We start from the raw sequence: 16,313 nt of genomic DNA, 5'->3' as shown, positions 1-16,313 counted from the left end.
TGTGTGTGCCTAAGGTTTGTGTGTGTGTGTGTGTGTGTGTGTGTGTGTGTGTGTGTGTGTGTGTGTGTATGTGTGCGTAAGGTTTGGGGGATGTGAGTGTGTGTGTGGTGTGTGTGTGTGTGTGTGTGTGTGTGTGTGAGAGAGAGAGAGAGAGAGAGACAGAGAGAGGGAGAGAGAGAGAGAGAGAGAGAGAAAGAGGGGGAGGACTTCTTTGAGCTCCCATTGTGTTCCTCTGGTTCCTGTGAAACATCAGCATCAGGGGAAAGTGTTTGTGTGATAAATGAACTTGGCCGTAAACAGCTACTGTATATAATGAAATAACAGCAATGTTGACACGTCAAGCTTCCTGCCGGAGCCGCGACTAACGGAATGAGGCGATACCACAGAGCTGCTTAGACCACGAGACTGGGGCTGAATTATTTATACCCTCACTGGTTTTAGACCACTCTCCACTAGCTGTACCTGGACCTGGGCCTGGACCTGGACCTGGGCCTGGGCCTGGGCCTGGACCTGGACCTGGACCTGGACCTGGACCTGGACCTGGGCCTGGGCCTGGGCCTGGACCTGTACCTGGACCTGGACCTGGACCTGGGCCTGGGCCTGGACCTGGACCTGGACCTGGACCTGGACCTGACTAGACCTGGACCTGGACCTGGATCTGGACCTGGACCTGGACCTGACTAGACCTGGACCTGGACCTGGACCTGTACCTGGACCTGGGCCAGGGCCTGGACCTGGACCTGGACCTGACTAGACCTGACTAGACCTGGACCTGGACCTGGACCTGGACCTGGACCTGGACCTGACTAGACCTGTACCTGGACCTGGACCTGGGCCTGTGCCTGGGCCTGGGCCTGGGCCTGGGCCTGGACCTGGACCTGGACCTGGACCTGGACCTGGACCTGGACCTGGACCTGGACCTGGGACCTGGGCCTGGGCCTGTGTCGACAGACGGGCTCAGGCACAGAGAGAGAAGAACACCGTCCACTGGTTCTGCATCATCCTTCTGACGCCATCTTGTGCATTTACACTTACTGTGTGTAATAATAATAATAATAATAATAATACCCATTATTGGCATCATTAACAATATTTTATGGTGTTGTGGCAAATAGCTTTTATTTCAGTTCATTGTTATGTCCTCTTGCTGGGCGGTAATTACATACAATTCCCCAGATCATTGGATGGTTTCATGTAATTCACCCCCTGCAGATAAACTCAATGCCATGCTGCAAAGCCCGAGTAGTCTATTACTCACCAGTAGAGCCGTAATAGTAGTAGTAGTAGTAGTAGTAGTAGTATAGTAGTAGTAGTAGTAGTAGTAGTAGTAGTAGTAGTAGTAGTAGTAGCAGTAGCAGTAGCAGTAGCAGTAGTAGTAGTAGTATAGTAGTAGTAGTAGTAGTATAGTAGTAGTAGTAGTAGTAGTATAGTAGTAGTAGTAGTAGTAGTAGTAGTATAGTAGTAGTAGTAGTAGTATAGTAGTAGTAGTAGTAGTAGTAGTAGTATAGTAGTAGTAGTAGTAGTATAGTAGTAGTAGTAGTAGTAGTAGTAGTAGTAGTAGTAGTATAGTAGTAGTAGTAGTAGTAGTAGTATAGTAGTAGTAGTAGTAGCAGTAGCAGTAGCAGTAGCAGTAGCAGTAGTATAGTAGTAGTAGTAGTAGCAGTAGCAGTAGCAGTAGTAGTAGTAGTAGTATTAGTGCTACAGTTTCATTAGCTGTGCGTGCTGCAGCTGTGAGTGTTAGACATTTGTGTCTATAGTCTAGTGTCTGTAGTCTAGTGGCTGTAGTCTAGTGGCTGTAGTCTAGTGGCTGTAGTTTAGTGTCTGTAGTCTAGTGGCTGTAGTTTAGTGGCTGTAGTCTCGTGTCTGTAGTCTAGTGGCTGTAGTTTAGTGTCTGTAGTTTAGTGTCTGTAGTTTAGTGGCTGTAGTCTAGTGGCTGTAGTCTGTCGCATGGCTGTGTCTGTGTATTCTAACCCTAACCCTAACCCTGTATAACTCTAACCCTAACTCTAACCCTAACCCTAACCCTAACCCTAGCTGTGTGTGTAATCTGTTGCATGGTTGTGTGTGTAATCTGTTGCATGGCTGTGTGTGTCTATTCTGTTGCATGGCTGTGTGTGTCTATTCTGTTGCATGGTTGTGTGTGTCTGTTCTGTTCCATGGTTGTGTGTGTAATCTGTTGCATGGTTGTGTGTGTATTCTGTTGCAAGGTTGTGTGTGTGTTCTCTTGCATGGTTGTGTGTGTGTTCTGTTGCATGGTTGTGTGTGTGTTCTGTTGCATGGTTGTGTGTGTGTTCTGTTGCATGGTTGTGTGTGTGTCTATCACTACTGCGGCTCCGCCCTGCTGCTGCTTGGTGTGTGAGACCTCCTACAGCGTGTGGGCGTGTCTTAGCTCGCTGCAATCGCCCCGCAAAACCTGACAGCACACAGAGGTCAGGAGAGGTCGTGCCGATGGCGCGGGGTCCGTCCCGCTCGTAATTTGCCGTTCCTCACCTTTGTTCCCCGGGTCTGGAGGAGAGGATCTGTCTCCTGCAAGCTCACACACATACTCACACACACACGCGCGCACACGCACACACACGCCCACACACACACACACACACACGTGCACACACATGCGCATACACACACGCGCGCGCACACACAAATGCATACACACACACACAGGGAATTGAGGGTCTAGGGCAGGGAAGGGGGGGGTCTCTGGGAGGGAAGGGGGGGTCTCGGGGAGGGAAGGGGGGGTCTCTGGGAGGGAAGGGGGGGTCTCTGGGAGGGAAGGGGGGGCCTTGGAGAGGGAAGGGGGGGTCTCGGGGAGGGAAGGGGGGGTCTCGGGGAGGGAAGGGGGGGTCTCTGGGAGGGAAGGGGGGGTCTCGGAGAGGGAAGGGGGGGTCTCGGGGAGGGAAGGGGGGGTCTCGGGGAGGGAAGGGGGGGTCTCGGGGAGGGAAGGGGGGGCCTCGGAGAGGGAAGGGGGGGTCTCGGGGAGGGAAGGGGGGGTCTCGGGGAGGGAAGGGGGGGTCTCTGGGAGAGGAGAGTGTCTGCCAGCCTCCTGTCACCCTGTTCTGGAGCAGGTGCTGGCTCTCAACACCACAGACGAAGGGGATAAAAAATAAATAAATATATCTCTATATATACACACTGTCCCATCATGCTGTTCTATACACACACACTGTCCCATCATGCTGTTCTATACACACACACTGTCCCATCATGCTGTTCTATACACACACACTGTCCCATCATGCTGTTCTATACACACACACTGTCCCATCATGCTGTTCTATACACACACTGTCCCATCATGCTGTTCTATACACACACTGTCCCATCATGCTGTTCAGGGGAACAAGGTTATTTACTTTGCTGTCCCTCTTTGAAGGCTTTGAAAGGACATTCTCTAACTGTCTCTGTAATGCTCTTCACCACGGGGGGTGGACCGGCACGGGGGTGGACCGGCGTGGGGGTGGACCGGCACGGGGGTGGACCGGCACGGGGGTGGACCGGCACGGGGGTGGACCGGCGTGGGGGTGGACCGGCGCGGGGGTGGACCGGCGCGGGGGTGGACCGGCGCGGGGGTGGACCGGCGCGGGGGTGGACCGGCACGGGGGTGGACCGGCACGGGGGTGGACCGGCACGGGGGTGGACCGGCGCGGGGGTGGACCGGCATGGGGGTGAGACAGTAACGACATGGGAGGTTGGTTGCGTGCCGTTGGACAGACACTCTGATGTCCCGTCATGTTCCCTCAGGTCCGGGCCTCTCAGTGTGTTGGTTCAACCAGACCCCCGTCCTCCAGCAGACCCCCCCCCCCCCCCCCCCCACCGCTCTCCTCTCCCCGCTCCATTCACAATCCCTCTGACCTCATTTCCGCTGTCCAAACACATCCCCTGCCCCCGCCGCGGCCCCCCGCCCCCGCCGCGGCCCCCCGCCCCCGCTCCATCACCGGGGTTGTTATCTGCCCCACCATCGCCCCTCACGTTCCAAACACAGCCAGAGGAGAATCTCACCCCTCTGACACCCTTCCTTCTCTTGCTGTTGACCTTAATGCAGCTGTCAGTCAGCGAGGGTCCCTGTGGAGGGCTGACTGGTCTGACTGGTCTGACTGGTCTGACTGGTCTGACTGGTCTGACTGGTCTGGCTGGTCTGACTGGTCTGGCTGGTGTGTCTGTCAGTCTGTGTGTCTGTGTGTGTGTGTGTGTGTGTGTGTGTGTGTGTCTGTGTGTGTGTGTGTGTGTGTCTGTCTCCGAGTCTCCGAGTCTGGACCCTGACTGACCAGCTGGATACACACCGTCAGCAACACACTGCTTCTGCCACAAGGCATTTACCAATGTTTGGTGTGTGTGTGTGTGCGTGTGCGTGTGTGCGTGTGTGCGTGTGTGTGTGTATCAGCCTGTGAAATCCTGTGATGCAGCTCAGTGGCTGTGCTGGGATCAGTGCCATCAGATGAATGTCTCAGGTTGGGCTGACTATGGCAGAATGGCCTCCTTCAGATCAGACGGGCTGATCTTTATCTCTCTGAGAACAGACGGGCGTCTCTGCTGTACGATGACTGACATACGGTAGCATGTAGGAGAATGCCCTCACATACAGCACATACATGTAGTTATGTGAGCCGACAGCTGGACCTGGACCTGGACCTGGACCTGGACCTGGACCTGGACCTGGACCTGGACCTGGACCTGGACCTGCACCTGGACCTGGACCTGGACCTGGACCTGGACCTGCACCTGGACCTGGACCTGGACCTGGGCTCCAGCTGGACCTGGACCTGGACCTGGACCTGGACCTGGACCTGGACCTGGACCTGCACCTGGACCTGGACCTGGACCTGGACCTGGACCTGGACCTGGACCTGGACCTGGACCTGGGCTCCAGCTGGACCTGGACCTGGACCTGGACTTGGACTTGGACCTGGACCTGGACCTGGACCTGGACCTGCACCTGGACCTGGACCTGGACCTGGACCTGGACCTGGACCTGGACCTGGACCTGGACCTGCACCTGGACCTGGACCTGGACCTGGACCTGGACCTGGACCTGGACCTGGGCTCCAGCTGGACCTGGACCTGGACCTGGACCTGGACCTGGACCTGGACCTGGACCTGGGCTCCAGCTGGACCTGGACCTGGACCTGGACCTGGACCTGGGCTCCAGCTGGACCTGGACCTGGACCTGGACCTGGACCTGGACCTGGACCTGGACCTGGACCTGGACCTGGACCTGGACCTGGACCTGGGCTCCTCGTAGATGTTAGAGTTGGGTTAGGCTCAGAGTTGGGAGTTGGGAGCGGATCAGACCTGTATCAGTTGTGAAAGACAAATCAAGTTGTATTCTATTCTCAGACGGTCTCAGTGGGGAGAATAACTATGTAATGTTCTCCATACAATATCAGAGCATGTGTGGTGATGCCAGTGGTGCCTGAAGCATTCTGAAAATATTCAAAAAAGAAAAATGTTCTTTTCATGTCCTGAATCAACATTCAAAGAATGGTGTTTTGAAAACATTTCTATACTGTTCCTAGCTGGGCAGAGTTAGCTAGGCAGTTCAAGAGGGGGCAGTGTTTGAAGAAAAGGAAACCTACAAAGAGATTATCAATTCAGAGGCTCTCTAAGATATTCATAGAATATCTGGCGACCAAGAGACGCTTTTGTTGGACGTTTGGGTCTGAGAAAACAGCTTTCAGATGCACAATGTGTGTAACCACTGTCACTGAAGGTTTTGAATGCAGTATGTAAATGTGTATTCTCCTGTCTTCTCAGGTGCAGTATGTAAATATGTATTCTCCTGTCTTCTCAGGTGCAGTATGTAAATGTATTCTCCTGTCTTCTCAGGTGCTCTCCAAGCCATTGTGAACACGCAGGAAGGTGCTCTCAGTCCTGGACCACCTTCCACTGCAACTGCTCCAACACAGGTTACAGCGGAGCAACATGTCACAGCTGTAAGGAGCCTGGAGACTGTACTTGTTTGTGCGTGTGTGCGTGTGTGCGTGCATGCGTGCGTGTGTCTGTGTGCATGTGTGTGTGTGTGTGTGTGTGTGAGAGAGAGAGAGAGAGAGAGAGAGAGAGAGAGAGAGTAGGAGGAGTGTGTTTAATTCCTCACACAGAACTAAACCGACCCACTGTATCCAGAGTGGTGTTTGTTCCTCCTGCGCAGAGAAACAGTGAGTTGTATTCAAGGTCAAACGTCTCATCTCTGATGGCCGCCTTGGCAGACCCTCGTCACAAAGCCTCTCCATTGATGAGGATTAGGAAAGAGCCCGTTTATTATATGCGAGGCTTCTCTGTGTCCAGTGTCATCAGAAATGGTGCGGAAGACGTGAAATTAAGCACTTGTCAGTCAAACATAATGGACTCTCCATTTAACACTTTCACACTTCAGCTGTTTGAAAGTGAGCAGGAGACAAAAGGGAGGCATCACTGAAACTCTTTCCACTTAATTAGATTTTAACTAAGAGTCTGATCGTTCAAAGGACGCTTTGGGGGGTGAGGTGAATAAAATAAAAAAAGTGTGACTAAACTGTTAAATGATCATTATTCTGTGCTGTGTAGACACAGAGGGGGGGGCGGGGGGGGCGTTCTACTGGGGTTTGAACGTGCAGTCATTACAGTGAAAGATCATCTCAGTGAGAAAGAACGGTCACCTGGATACAACGTTTGGTTCATATAATGTTGTTTTTCATAGTACAGGTAGTTCATTATTTACAAGATGGTGGAGCAGCCAGCAGACATTATGCAGGGCTGATTCAACACAGTAAACACAAGGAAACAGCACCTGCAAAGATGGAGCCTGCGTTCCTCTGGGAAACTGTCACCCTTTAATCTAGAATGCAGCAGGTTTTTTTGTGCCCGTTCTTTTCAAATAATGATGGTAAACATCAATAATGTACCTCCTCTGCATCAACAGACTGCTAGCACAAAGCTGGAGCGCCCAAGACAAAGAGTGGGTTTCAGAGCCTTTTCTCCGACGCTGCTGTTTTGGCAGACCATCACACACTTTCTTAGGATCTAAACGGGTTTTTTTTTTTTTTTCCATCATCTGTTCTGAAAGTTAGATAGTAATTTGCTATCTCCAAAAAACATAGATTATCATCTGTCAGCACTTGCCAAAGCATCCAGTATGCTCCTCCATTGAAAAATGTTAATGTGTTCCCCATCGTCAAGCGAGATGTTCATTTAAACGCTGTCTAAAGTTGTGAACAATATGACAGCACACTCACAGTGAGAGAAAAGTCTGTTGCAGAAATCGAGTTTATGCTCAAGACTCAAGTCCTCACATCGCTGTTAACTGAATCAATGTTTTAAATGGCGGTGGAGATTATGCGTGTACATAGAAGTTGTTCCCCTTGTAATTTGCACTCAATTGGAATTCAAATCATGCGGCGGGCCACTCCTGACGCTTCAGGTGTGATAAGAATCATGGGACGCTAATGCGCATTAACTGATGCAATTTAAATCAGTCTGCTTCGCTTTCATTTTTAATTAAGCAGTCGTTACCTGAAGGAACCCTGAGCACCCATACCAACCGTGGGAGGAGCGGTCCCTGCACAGAACTCCCTGGTCATTAGCCTGTAATGATCCTTGTGGAGTCTGCAGTCCTGCTTATTACGGCATACAGCTCTCATTACTGTACGTGTTTGGCAGTTTCCTAGGAAGTGTTTTTTTCCTCAGCCTTTGTTCCTTTCTTTCCTACAGCTATTTACGAGCAGTCATGTGAGGCGTACAAACACCGGGGAAACACATCTGGGCTGTATTACATAGATGTGGATGGCAGCGGGCCAATCAAGCCACAGCTCATCTACTGCAACATGACAGGTAAACCTCACACCTCCAGCGCGGTACCTCTCCAGTCAGCCTATCAACTAGTGCAGGACTAGCCAGGCTTAACGAGCCTTTGCACCGGAGGGAGAGAGGCAGTTTTACAGAAGATAATCAGCCCTTTGGTGTCGCCACGGTCGGATGCGTCTGTTCCACCGCGCTGATGACAGAGGAGTAGATGTCACCACCAAGGGTTCAAGTGCAGTGCCACCCTCACTCTAACAATTTGGCGTATAGTTTGGCTCCTCTTGCCCCCTGGTGTAGGGTTGTTATCTTCCCAGAAATAGACACCTCGTTTGCGTAGGTGACGGCTCTCTGCAGCTCTCTGCGGTGGCAGATATGCCAGATCGTCTGACAGATTCCCGATTCCAGAGGGCCCGCCCACCCATCCCACTGTGTCTCTGTGTCATTAGGCATTCGCGTAGTTATGGATAATGACCCTGGGGTTTCCCCCTCTCTCCTCCCCTCTCCAGATAAAACATGGATGGTGATCCAGCACAATAACACAGAGCTGACCAAATTAAAGCAGTCCTCGGGGAGAAATCAGCATTTAGCCTATTTTAACTATTCGGCCGACGTGGAACAGCTCCAGGCTGTAATTACCCCAGCGGAGCACTGCGAACAGGAACTCTCCTACCACTGCAGAAAGTCACGCCTCTTAAACACACCAGGTAAGCCCTTTTTATTCACCGTATTGATCACTCCCGCTCCTCGGCCTGATTAAAAAGCTGCTCAGTCGCCTGTGAGTGAACCACACACGTGGAGGTTAAACAGACGTTGCAAACTGATTATTATGCTTTTTGTTGCAAATCTATTTAGCTATCGGGATTTTTTTCTCAATGATGTGTATACTGAATATTCACCTTTTTTGATGTGTTTGATACACTGAGGGAGAGTTTGGTGATTTGTTTATTTTGTGTTAACCATGACTTGCTTCAATATGGTGTTCATTTGTAGGTTGTTCACCTCATAATGACTTTTCGAGACATGTAAATGAACATGAAAAAAGAGAATTCATAGAGTCACAGCTTCAGCGTGTAATTGCAGTCCATTAGCTGTCTCATTACGGCACATCCTGAGGAGAGAGGAGGAAAACATTGTCAAGGCTAAATAAATTATGCTGGAAAGTGTCAAATGAAGAATAATGAGGGACAGTACAGTGTTGGTTTGTGTTTTAACTCAGACAGCTTTTTAGATGGATGGACGCGATCAGACAAGTAATGGAAGCAAGAGAATATCTCTAAAAGGCTTTCTTTCATGAATGAAGGTGAATAAATTAATAGTGATTGATTAACAAGAAGAGTGTTTTCCAGACGGAACCCCGTTCACCTGGTGGGTGGGGCGCTCAGGAGAGGCCCAGACGTACTGGGGAGGAGCTGTCCCAGGCAGCCAGCAGTGTGCCTGTGGTCTTCAGGAGAACTGCCTTGACTCCAACCACTACTGCAACTGTGACGCAGACCACAAAGACTGGTAACTCCATCCCACCATCGCTACTCCCGTCCTCACTCCCGTCCTCACTCCCGTCCTAACTCCCGTCCTCACTCCCGTCCTAACTCCCGTCCTCACTCCCGTCCTAACTCCCGTCCTAACTCCCGTCCTAACTCCCGTCCTCACTCCCGTCCTAACTCCTGTCTCCTGTAGGATCCAGGCTCTATACAGTGCCACTATATTTACAGGCTATTTTTCTCTCGCCTTTTCAATATTTAATCATGTTCGGAAAAGAGCTGAATGTTCTACCAGTAACAGCATTTGTATTTTTAGAATTAATCCTCCAGCTTTCACAACAGTTTTAACTTATAAGAGCAAGTGTAATAAACACCATCTGGATGTGGCTGTTCGTGTTTTCACAGTCCTATTTTAACTCCGCCTGCAGTTAAAATTGTTATGGACTGTTGCAGAATTGTTGTTTACGTTGTGTTTTCTTCTTCTGTGGTTTTGATGCATGCGTTCCTGTCTTTTTGAATCCAGGGCGAATGACTCTGGCCTCCTCACTCATAAGGACCACCTGCCTGTCAGAGGGGTGCTGGTGGGGGACCTCCAGAGACCGGGATCAGAGGCTGCATACAGAGTCGGTCCCCTGAGGTGCCATGGCGACAGTAAGTAGTAAGGACTGTAAGATAATACTGAAAGTATACAAAGATTGTTGTCACTCTGTGGTACTGACCTCCTGTACTGACCTCCTGTCCTGACCTCCTGTACTGACCTCCTGTACTGACCTCCTGTCCTGACCTCCTGTCCTGACCTCCTGTACTGACCTCCTGTCCTGACCTCCTGTCCTGACCTCCTGTACTGACCTCCTGTCCTGACCTCCTGTACTGACCTCCTGTCCTGACCTCCTGTCCTGACCTCCTGTACTGACCTCCTGTCCTGACCTCCTGTCCTGACCTCCTGTCCTGACCTCCTGTACTGACCTCCTGTCCTGACCTCCTGTCCTGACCTCCTGTACTGACCTCCTGTACTGACCTCCTGTCCTGACCTCCTGTCCTGACCTCCTGTACTGACCTCCTGTCCTGACCTCCTGTCCTGACCTCCTGCCCTGACCTCCTGTCCTGACCTCCTGTCCTGACCTCCTGTCCTGACCTTACCCTAACTGCAATGGTCAAATCCATGCTCATCTTGTGTCTGAAATATCAGCCAAATTCAGATTATTCAGATTCAGCTTATTCAGATATAGATAAACTGTAGATACACTAGATACACATAATTTCTTTGTGGACATTATAGAGTAGGCTTACTGTATGTACTGTACACCCAGACTTAACATTTTTATAATTTACATTATATTTTAGACATTTAGCAGATGCCTTTATCCAAAGCGACTTACAACAAATACATTTGTCTAAGTAAGTGAATCATCTATACATCAGTCATCATAAGAAAAACAAATCTTTGATAGGACCAGGGGCTATTGGTAGTCACAGTGCTAGAAGAAGGAAGAATTATTTTTTTAATTAATTTATTTACAGTAGAGAAACAGTATAGGGGGTAGTGGGGATAAAGAGGTCTTTAGGAGGGACAGTCAAGAGATGGGTCTTCAATCTACGGCGGAAGATGGGTAGTGACTCTGCAGTCCTGACAGCAGTGGGAAGCTCGTTCCACCAGAAGGGCGCCAGGACAGTGAAAAGCTGTGACCAAATAGCATGACTGCTGCATCCACGTACAGGCGGAGGTGCCAGGTGGCCAGCCAAGGTGGAAGAGCGGAGTGATTGGGCCGGGGTTTGGGGGCTGACCATCGCTTGCAAGGAGGGAGGGGCTGTTCTCTTAGCCGCCTGGTAGGCAAGCACCAGGGTCTTGAATCTGATGTGAGCTGCTACCGGGAGCCAGTGAAGGTGCGAAGGAGGGGGGTGACATGGGAGAATTTGGGGAGCAGCATTCTGGATGAGCTGCAGAGGTCTGATGGCAGAGGCGGGGAGCCCGGCCAAGAGTGTGTTGCAGTAGTCAAGGCGAGAGATCACAAGTGTTTGGACCAAGAGTTGTGCTGCTTCTCTGGTGAGGAATGGACGTATCCTTCTGATGTTGTAGAGGCAGAATCTACAGGAGCGTGCTGTCGCTGTGATGTTCACACTGCTGTGACTTAAACACCATGTCTGAAATGACGTTATTGACAGATGGAGGTAAACAGTGAAGGGACCTCGGCAGCAGTAACCAGATTATTGATGCAGCAGGAAGCCCCTGGGAGTGGGATGCAGTGCATTGATGTACAGTATGTCTCTAATCCTCTGTCACCTCCCAGGGTTCTCCCAGGGTTCTCCCAGGGTTCTCATGTACAGCCTACAGTCGGTCTACAGCTCTCTTATACTCTAGGTCCTCGTTCCCCCCATCAATCATCTTGCTAATTATATACACTAGTATGTACAGAAGCTAATTATGTGTACAAAAGCCATTAGCAGAATTGTTAAGAAAACAATGTTCCCTTTTATCTTTGTATAGTGATGGTAGTTGCTAATCAGGCAATAATGAATTAATCACAGTTTTAATCTTTCTTTCTTTTCTTTTTTTTTTCATTTCTAATTGCAGCGCCAATACCTGAAAAATATCCTTCCAGTAAACAGACATAAATGAAAGAGTGTGGCTGGAATGTGGATCTGTACGTGGCGTTATCTAATGAGTGGAACAGTTGCTCTGTTTATCAGAGTCTCGTTATAGCATCATAATTAGGTATTTTTTCGCCATTTTTTAGAGAACTTCTGGAACGCTGCGTTTTTCAACAAGGAGACGTCGTACCTGCACTTCCCGACGTTCCACGGGGAGCTGAGCGCAGACATCTCCTTCCTGTTCAAGACCAACAGCTCCTCCGGAGTGTTCCTGGAGAACCTTGGCATCAAAGACTTCATCCGGATCGAACTCAGCTGTAAGTGAACACCTCCTGACCCTCGCTTTCATCTCAGATGTAATATACGTCTTCCAATGTGGCGTTGGACATGATTGGTCTCCTTGATGCAGCTTTTGGTCTGGGATATTTTGGCCTGGGATAGTTTGGTCAGGGATATTTTGGTCAGGGATATTTTGGCCTGGGATAGTTTGGTCAGGGATATTTTGGTCAGGGATAGTTTGGTCAGGGATAGTTTGGTCAGGGATATTTTGGTTAGGGATATTTTGGTCAGGGATATTTTGGTCAGGGATATTAAAATTGCCGGGGTCTTGACCCTCAATTCCTCGAGATTGTTCTATTGGTACACCAGCATTACAGCAGTGTACCTTTCTGAGGTGCCAAAAAGAACTGAGACACACACACACACACACACACACACACACACACACACAAATCATGAGCTCATTCTCCGTGGGGAAATTATGAAATTTCTATTGTTATAGCGAAGCACAGCCTGCCATCCTGATGTACTTCTTTTACGATAACTTTTGTTCAGTTCAGATACAACTGCTTATTATCACAGTATAGGCTGACGTTTTCTGTGCTCTGTGGTCTGGCACTGTGTTATTGTCGTCTTCTGCTCCCTGGTCCCATGGCAACTAATCCACACCCGGGCAGGAGCCAGCGATCCCCATGGGTGTGGACTTGGGGGAAGAGCTTTTTTTTCTATTGGGTATTGTCTCGACTCATTTTTTTGGACATCTGTAGCGGAGTGTTAACATTGTGAAAGTGGTGCTGGATGTTATTGTCTGTGGAGACAGCAGCCAGCGGTGATGGATGGGAGCAGTGGCTGTGACCTTATAGGGGAAACAGTACAGCAAGTGTCTGTTCTATAGCAGTGACCCATCCTACACTTCACAGAGCTCAATTAACCCTATTGTCAGGGCGCTTAGTGGCGTAGCACACTAATGCGCTTACCACGTAATCGCAAGGTTCCTGGTTCGATTCCGACCCTCGAACTATCCTGCATGTCATCCCTCCTCTCTCTCTCTCCCATCCTTCCTGTCAATATCTACTGTCTCTATCTCAATAAAGCAGAAATTCCCTAAAAACATATTTTAAAAAAATTAACCCATTGTCACGTGAGCACTAAACTGGATTACGAGAGACGCGTACAAAGAGGTCTGGATGTGAAGTCCTGGTTGAATCACTGTACAATCAAGTCCTTTTTTTTCTTCCCAAGCAGAATGAAGATTGAAAAAGATTTTCCACACGCCTTGGTTGAGTGAATATTGTAGCAGATGGGGATGCTGCGATTGATACAGTAGCAGAATGAATGAACGCCCTATCTATGCATTCAACCAGCATTTGTTGATTAGGTTATTGAACTGAGAAAGCGTCTGCTATTTTTCCCCTCAGTGCAGTTCCAGTCCCTTAGATAAGTCCTCCTAGTGAGCTCGGTGCTGCTAAAGGAGGCAGGGGAGGCCTGTGCAGTGAATACCAAGGACCTCAGAACAGACTATCAGCATTTTCATCCAGTTGTTTTTTGCTGCCAGAGAAGTGTTTGATGACTGACTCTGGCTGTGCCCCGGCTTTCCTCTAGGTCCTCTTCATTAAAATCCATTCAGATCTGAGTCCATCCCACAGATGGGGAGGCAGGAGGAAATTAAATTAGCGCCCTCTCTGAACATATGCGACAGATGAGGAAAATGCGAGACTTGATTTTTTTCGGGGGGAAATGGCACATTGTCGGAGGTGCCAGTAATGTGCGTCTGGTTGTGTGTATGAAAGGTTTTGGGGAGAGGGAACAACGTGTGCTGTAAGACTAGTGTTGGTATCAGCATGACGACTCCAGAGGTCTCATGTGTCTCTACAAGGTCCAGGTTGTAGTCCAGGTTGTAGTCCAGGTTGTAGTCCAGGTTGTAGTCCAGGTTGTAGTCCAGATTGCAGCAGCACAGCTTTTAATCAACAAATCAACAAAACGTCACGGTCAACATAAACTGAAAGTTACAAAAAAAACAGGATTTCATAAGAGCAGAGAAGGTTACTGTGGTGAGTCAGTCTGTCCTTGTGGGGGTTAGATGAGGATTTTATGGACGAGATTGGAAATTAAATGTCTGCCTTCTCCTCAGGGTACAACATTATCTCAATCTAAAAAATGTTATCATTCAACAATTATTTGGGAGTAAAAAGCCAACACTCTGCTGGTCTGCAGGTGTTGCAGTATATCTAGGCTACCGGCCATCCCAATACTAGTCACACAGTGTGTCTATAACCACCACCCCCTCCTCCCCCCTCCCCTCCTCCCCCCTCCCCTCCCCTCCCCTCCTCCCCTCCACAGCCTCCTCTGAGGTGGTCTTCTCCTTTGACGTGGGCAACGGGCCGTTGGAGGTGAGGGTGGAGACGGGCGTGGCGCTGAACGATGACAGGTGGCACCGTGTGCAGGCGGAGCGCAACGTGAAGGAGGCGTCGCTGCGTGTGGACGGCCTCCCCGCCGCCACGCAGAAGGCCCCCGCCGACGGACACATCCACCTGCAGCTCAACAGCCAGTTATTTGTGGGTATGAACAACACTCTTTATCTCTTAAGAAGCTCCCAGAAACGTGGCCTGGGGTGTTCCTGGGGTGGTCCAGTGGTCTGGGGTGTTCCTGGGGTGGTCCAGTAGTCTGGGGTGTTCCTGGGGTGGTCCAGTGGTCTGGGGTGTTCCTGGGGTGGTCCAGTGGTCTAGGGTGGCACCACCCTGCTGGCACCACCCTGCTGACACACCCTTCTGACACATCCTGCTGACACGCCCTCTCCTCCTTACTTTCCTGTCTCTCTCCACCGTCTCTATACAACAAAAACAGATATATTCAGTGTATGAGAGTGTGTATGAGAGGGACTGTGTATGAGACTGTGTATGAGACTGTGTATGAGAGTAGGACTGTGTATGAGACTGTGTATGAGACTGTGTATGAGAGTAGGACTGTGTATGAGACTGTGTATGAGACTGTGTATGAGACTGTGTATGAGAGTAGGACTGTGTATGAGACTGTGTATGAGACTGTGTATGAGACTGTGTATGAGAGTAGGACTGTGTATGAGACTGTGTATGAGACTGTGTATGAGAGTAGGACTGTGTATGAGACTGTGTATGAGACTGTGTATGAGACTGTGTATGAGAGGGACTGTGTATGAGACTGTGTATGAGAGGGACTGTGTATGAGACTGTGTATGAGAGGGACTGTGTATGAGACTGTGTATGAGAGGGACTGTGTATGAGACTGTGTATGAGAGGGACTGTGTATGAGACTGTGTATGAGAGTGGGACTGCGCCACTCAAAAAAGAATCCCCCAGAAATAACCGCCTGTGTTACTGTGTTACTGTGGTACTGTGGTACTGTGTTACTGTGATACTGTGGTACTGTGGTACTGTGGTACTGTGTTACTGCCTCTCAGGCGTCTTCCAGTCTACCAGCGAGACGTGGTTTTTCAGCCGATGTCTTCTTTGAGTTGAGGCACCCAGAGATTGGCCTGTTTGTCTCTGCCGCTCCTCCAGGACTGAAGTAGCAACTCAGAGAAATTGAGCCATTTGTGTTTATTTCTCTGCCAGGTGCAGAACGGGGCGATGAATCCCAGCTTGGTAATGTAGGTCATTCCAAAGGGTATTGTGTGGAATAGTGTGCAATTTCACCAGTTTTGGGGGAGTTAGTGCAGCACAGTTCTTTCACGTATAAATGGATGGAGAAAAAGGCCGTCTCGACAGGAAGAGGAAGTACTGTCGATGCACCTTCTCCATAGCAACCGCTGTCCCATTGTTGCCAAACTGCCATCATCTGTGTTTCACTGCTGGATATGCAGCTCCTGAGACGGCTGTTTCCCAACACTGAACAATGATCATGTTCAATAAATAACCCTGGACCAGGACTTCCTGATGGGTGTGATCATGCGTGTGTGGGTGTTTGTGTGTGTGTGTGTGTGTGTGTGTGTGTGTGTGTGTGTGTGTGTGTGTGTGTGGGTGTGTTTGTGTGTGATTGTGTGTGTGTGTGTGTGTGTGTGTGTGTGTGTGTGTGTGTGTGTGTTTGTCTGTGAGTGCATATGTGCATGTGTGTGTGTGTGTGGGTGTGTTTGTGTGTGTGTGTGTGTGTGTGTGTGTGTGTGTGTGTGTGTGTGTGTGTGTGTGTGTGTGTGTGTGTGGGTGTGTGGGTGTGTTTGTG

At 49.7% G+C, this 16,313-nt stretch overlaps 1 protein-coding gene across 1 annotated transcript in view; it reads left to right on the top strand.

Annotated features, from left to right (window-relative positions):
- The window catches only part of cntnap3 (contactin associated protein family member 3), a gene marked incomplete at its 5' end in the record, with an annotated part of 75,868 nt that overhangs the window by 44,356 nt on the left and 15,199 nt on the right, over positions 1 to 16,313 (top strand). Inside the window, 7 exons of the mRNA XM_083670902.1 lie at positions 5,824 to 5,930; positions 7,684 to 7,803; positions 8,280 to 8,477; positions 9,120 to 9,276; positions 9,775 to 9,902; positions 11,987 to 12,157; positions 14,460 to 14,678. Of these exons, the coding sequence (XP_083527028.1) occupies positions 5,824 to 5,930; positions 7,684 to 7,803; positions 8,280 to 8,477; positions 9,120 to 9,276; positions 9,775 to 9,902; positions 11,987 to 12,157; positions 14,460 to 14,678 (1,100 nt within the window). The remainder of the gene's footprint in view (positions 1 to 5,823; positions 5,931 to 7,683; positions 7,804 to 8,279; positions 8,478 to 9,119; positions 9,277 to 9,774; positions 9,903 to 11,986; positions 12,158 to 14,459; positions 14,679 to 16,313) is intronic.

This window comes from Argentina silus, assembly GCF_951799395.1.
Source record: "Argentina silus genome assembly, chromosome: 5".
NCBI lineage: Eukaryota > Metazoa > Chordata > Actinopteri > Argentiniformes > Argentinidae > Argentina > Argentina silus.
The sequence above is the reverse complement of the archived record's forward strand: the minus strand, read 5'-3'. Positions and strand labels throughout refer to the sequence as shown.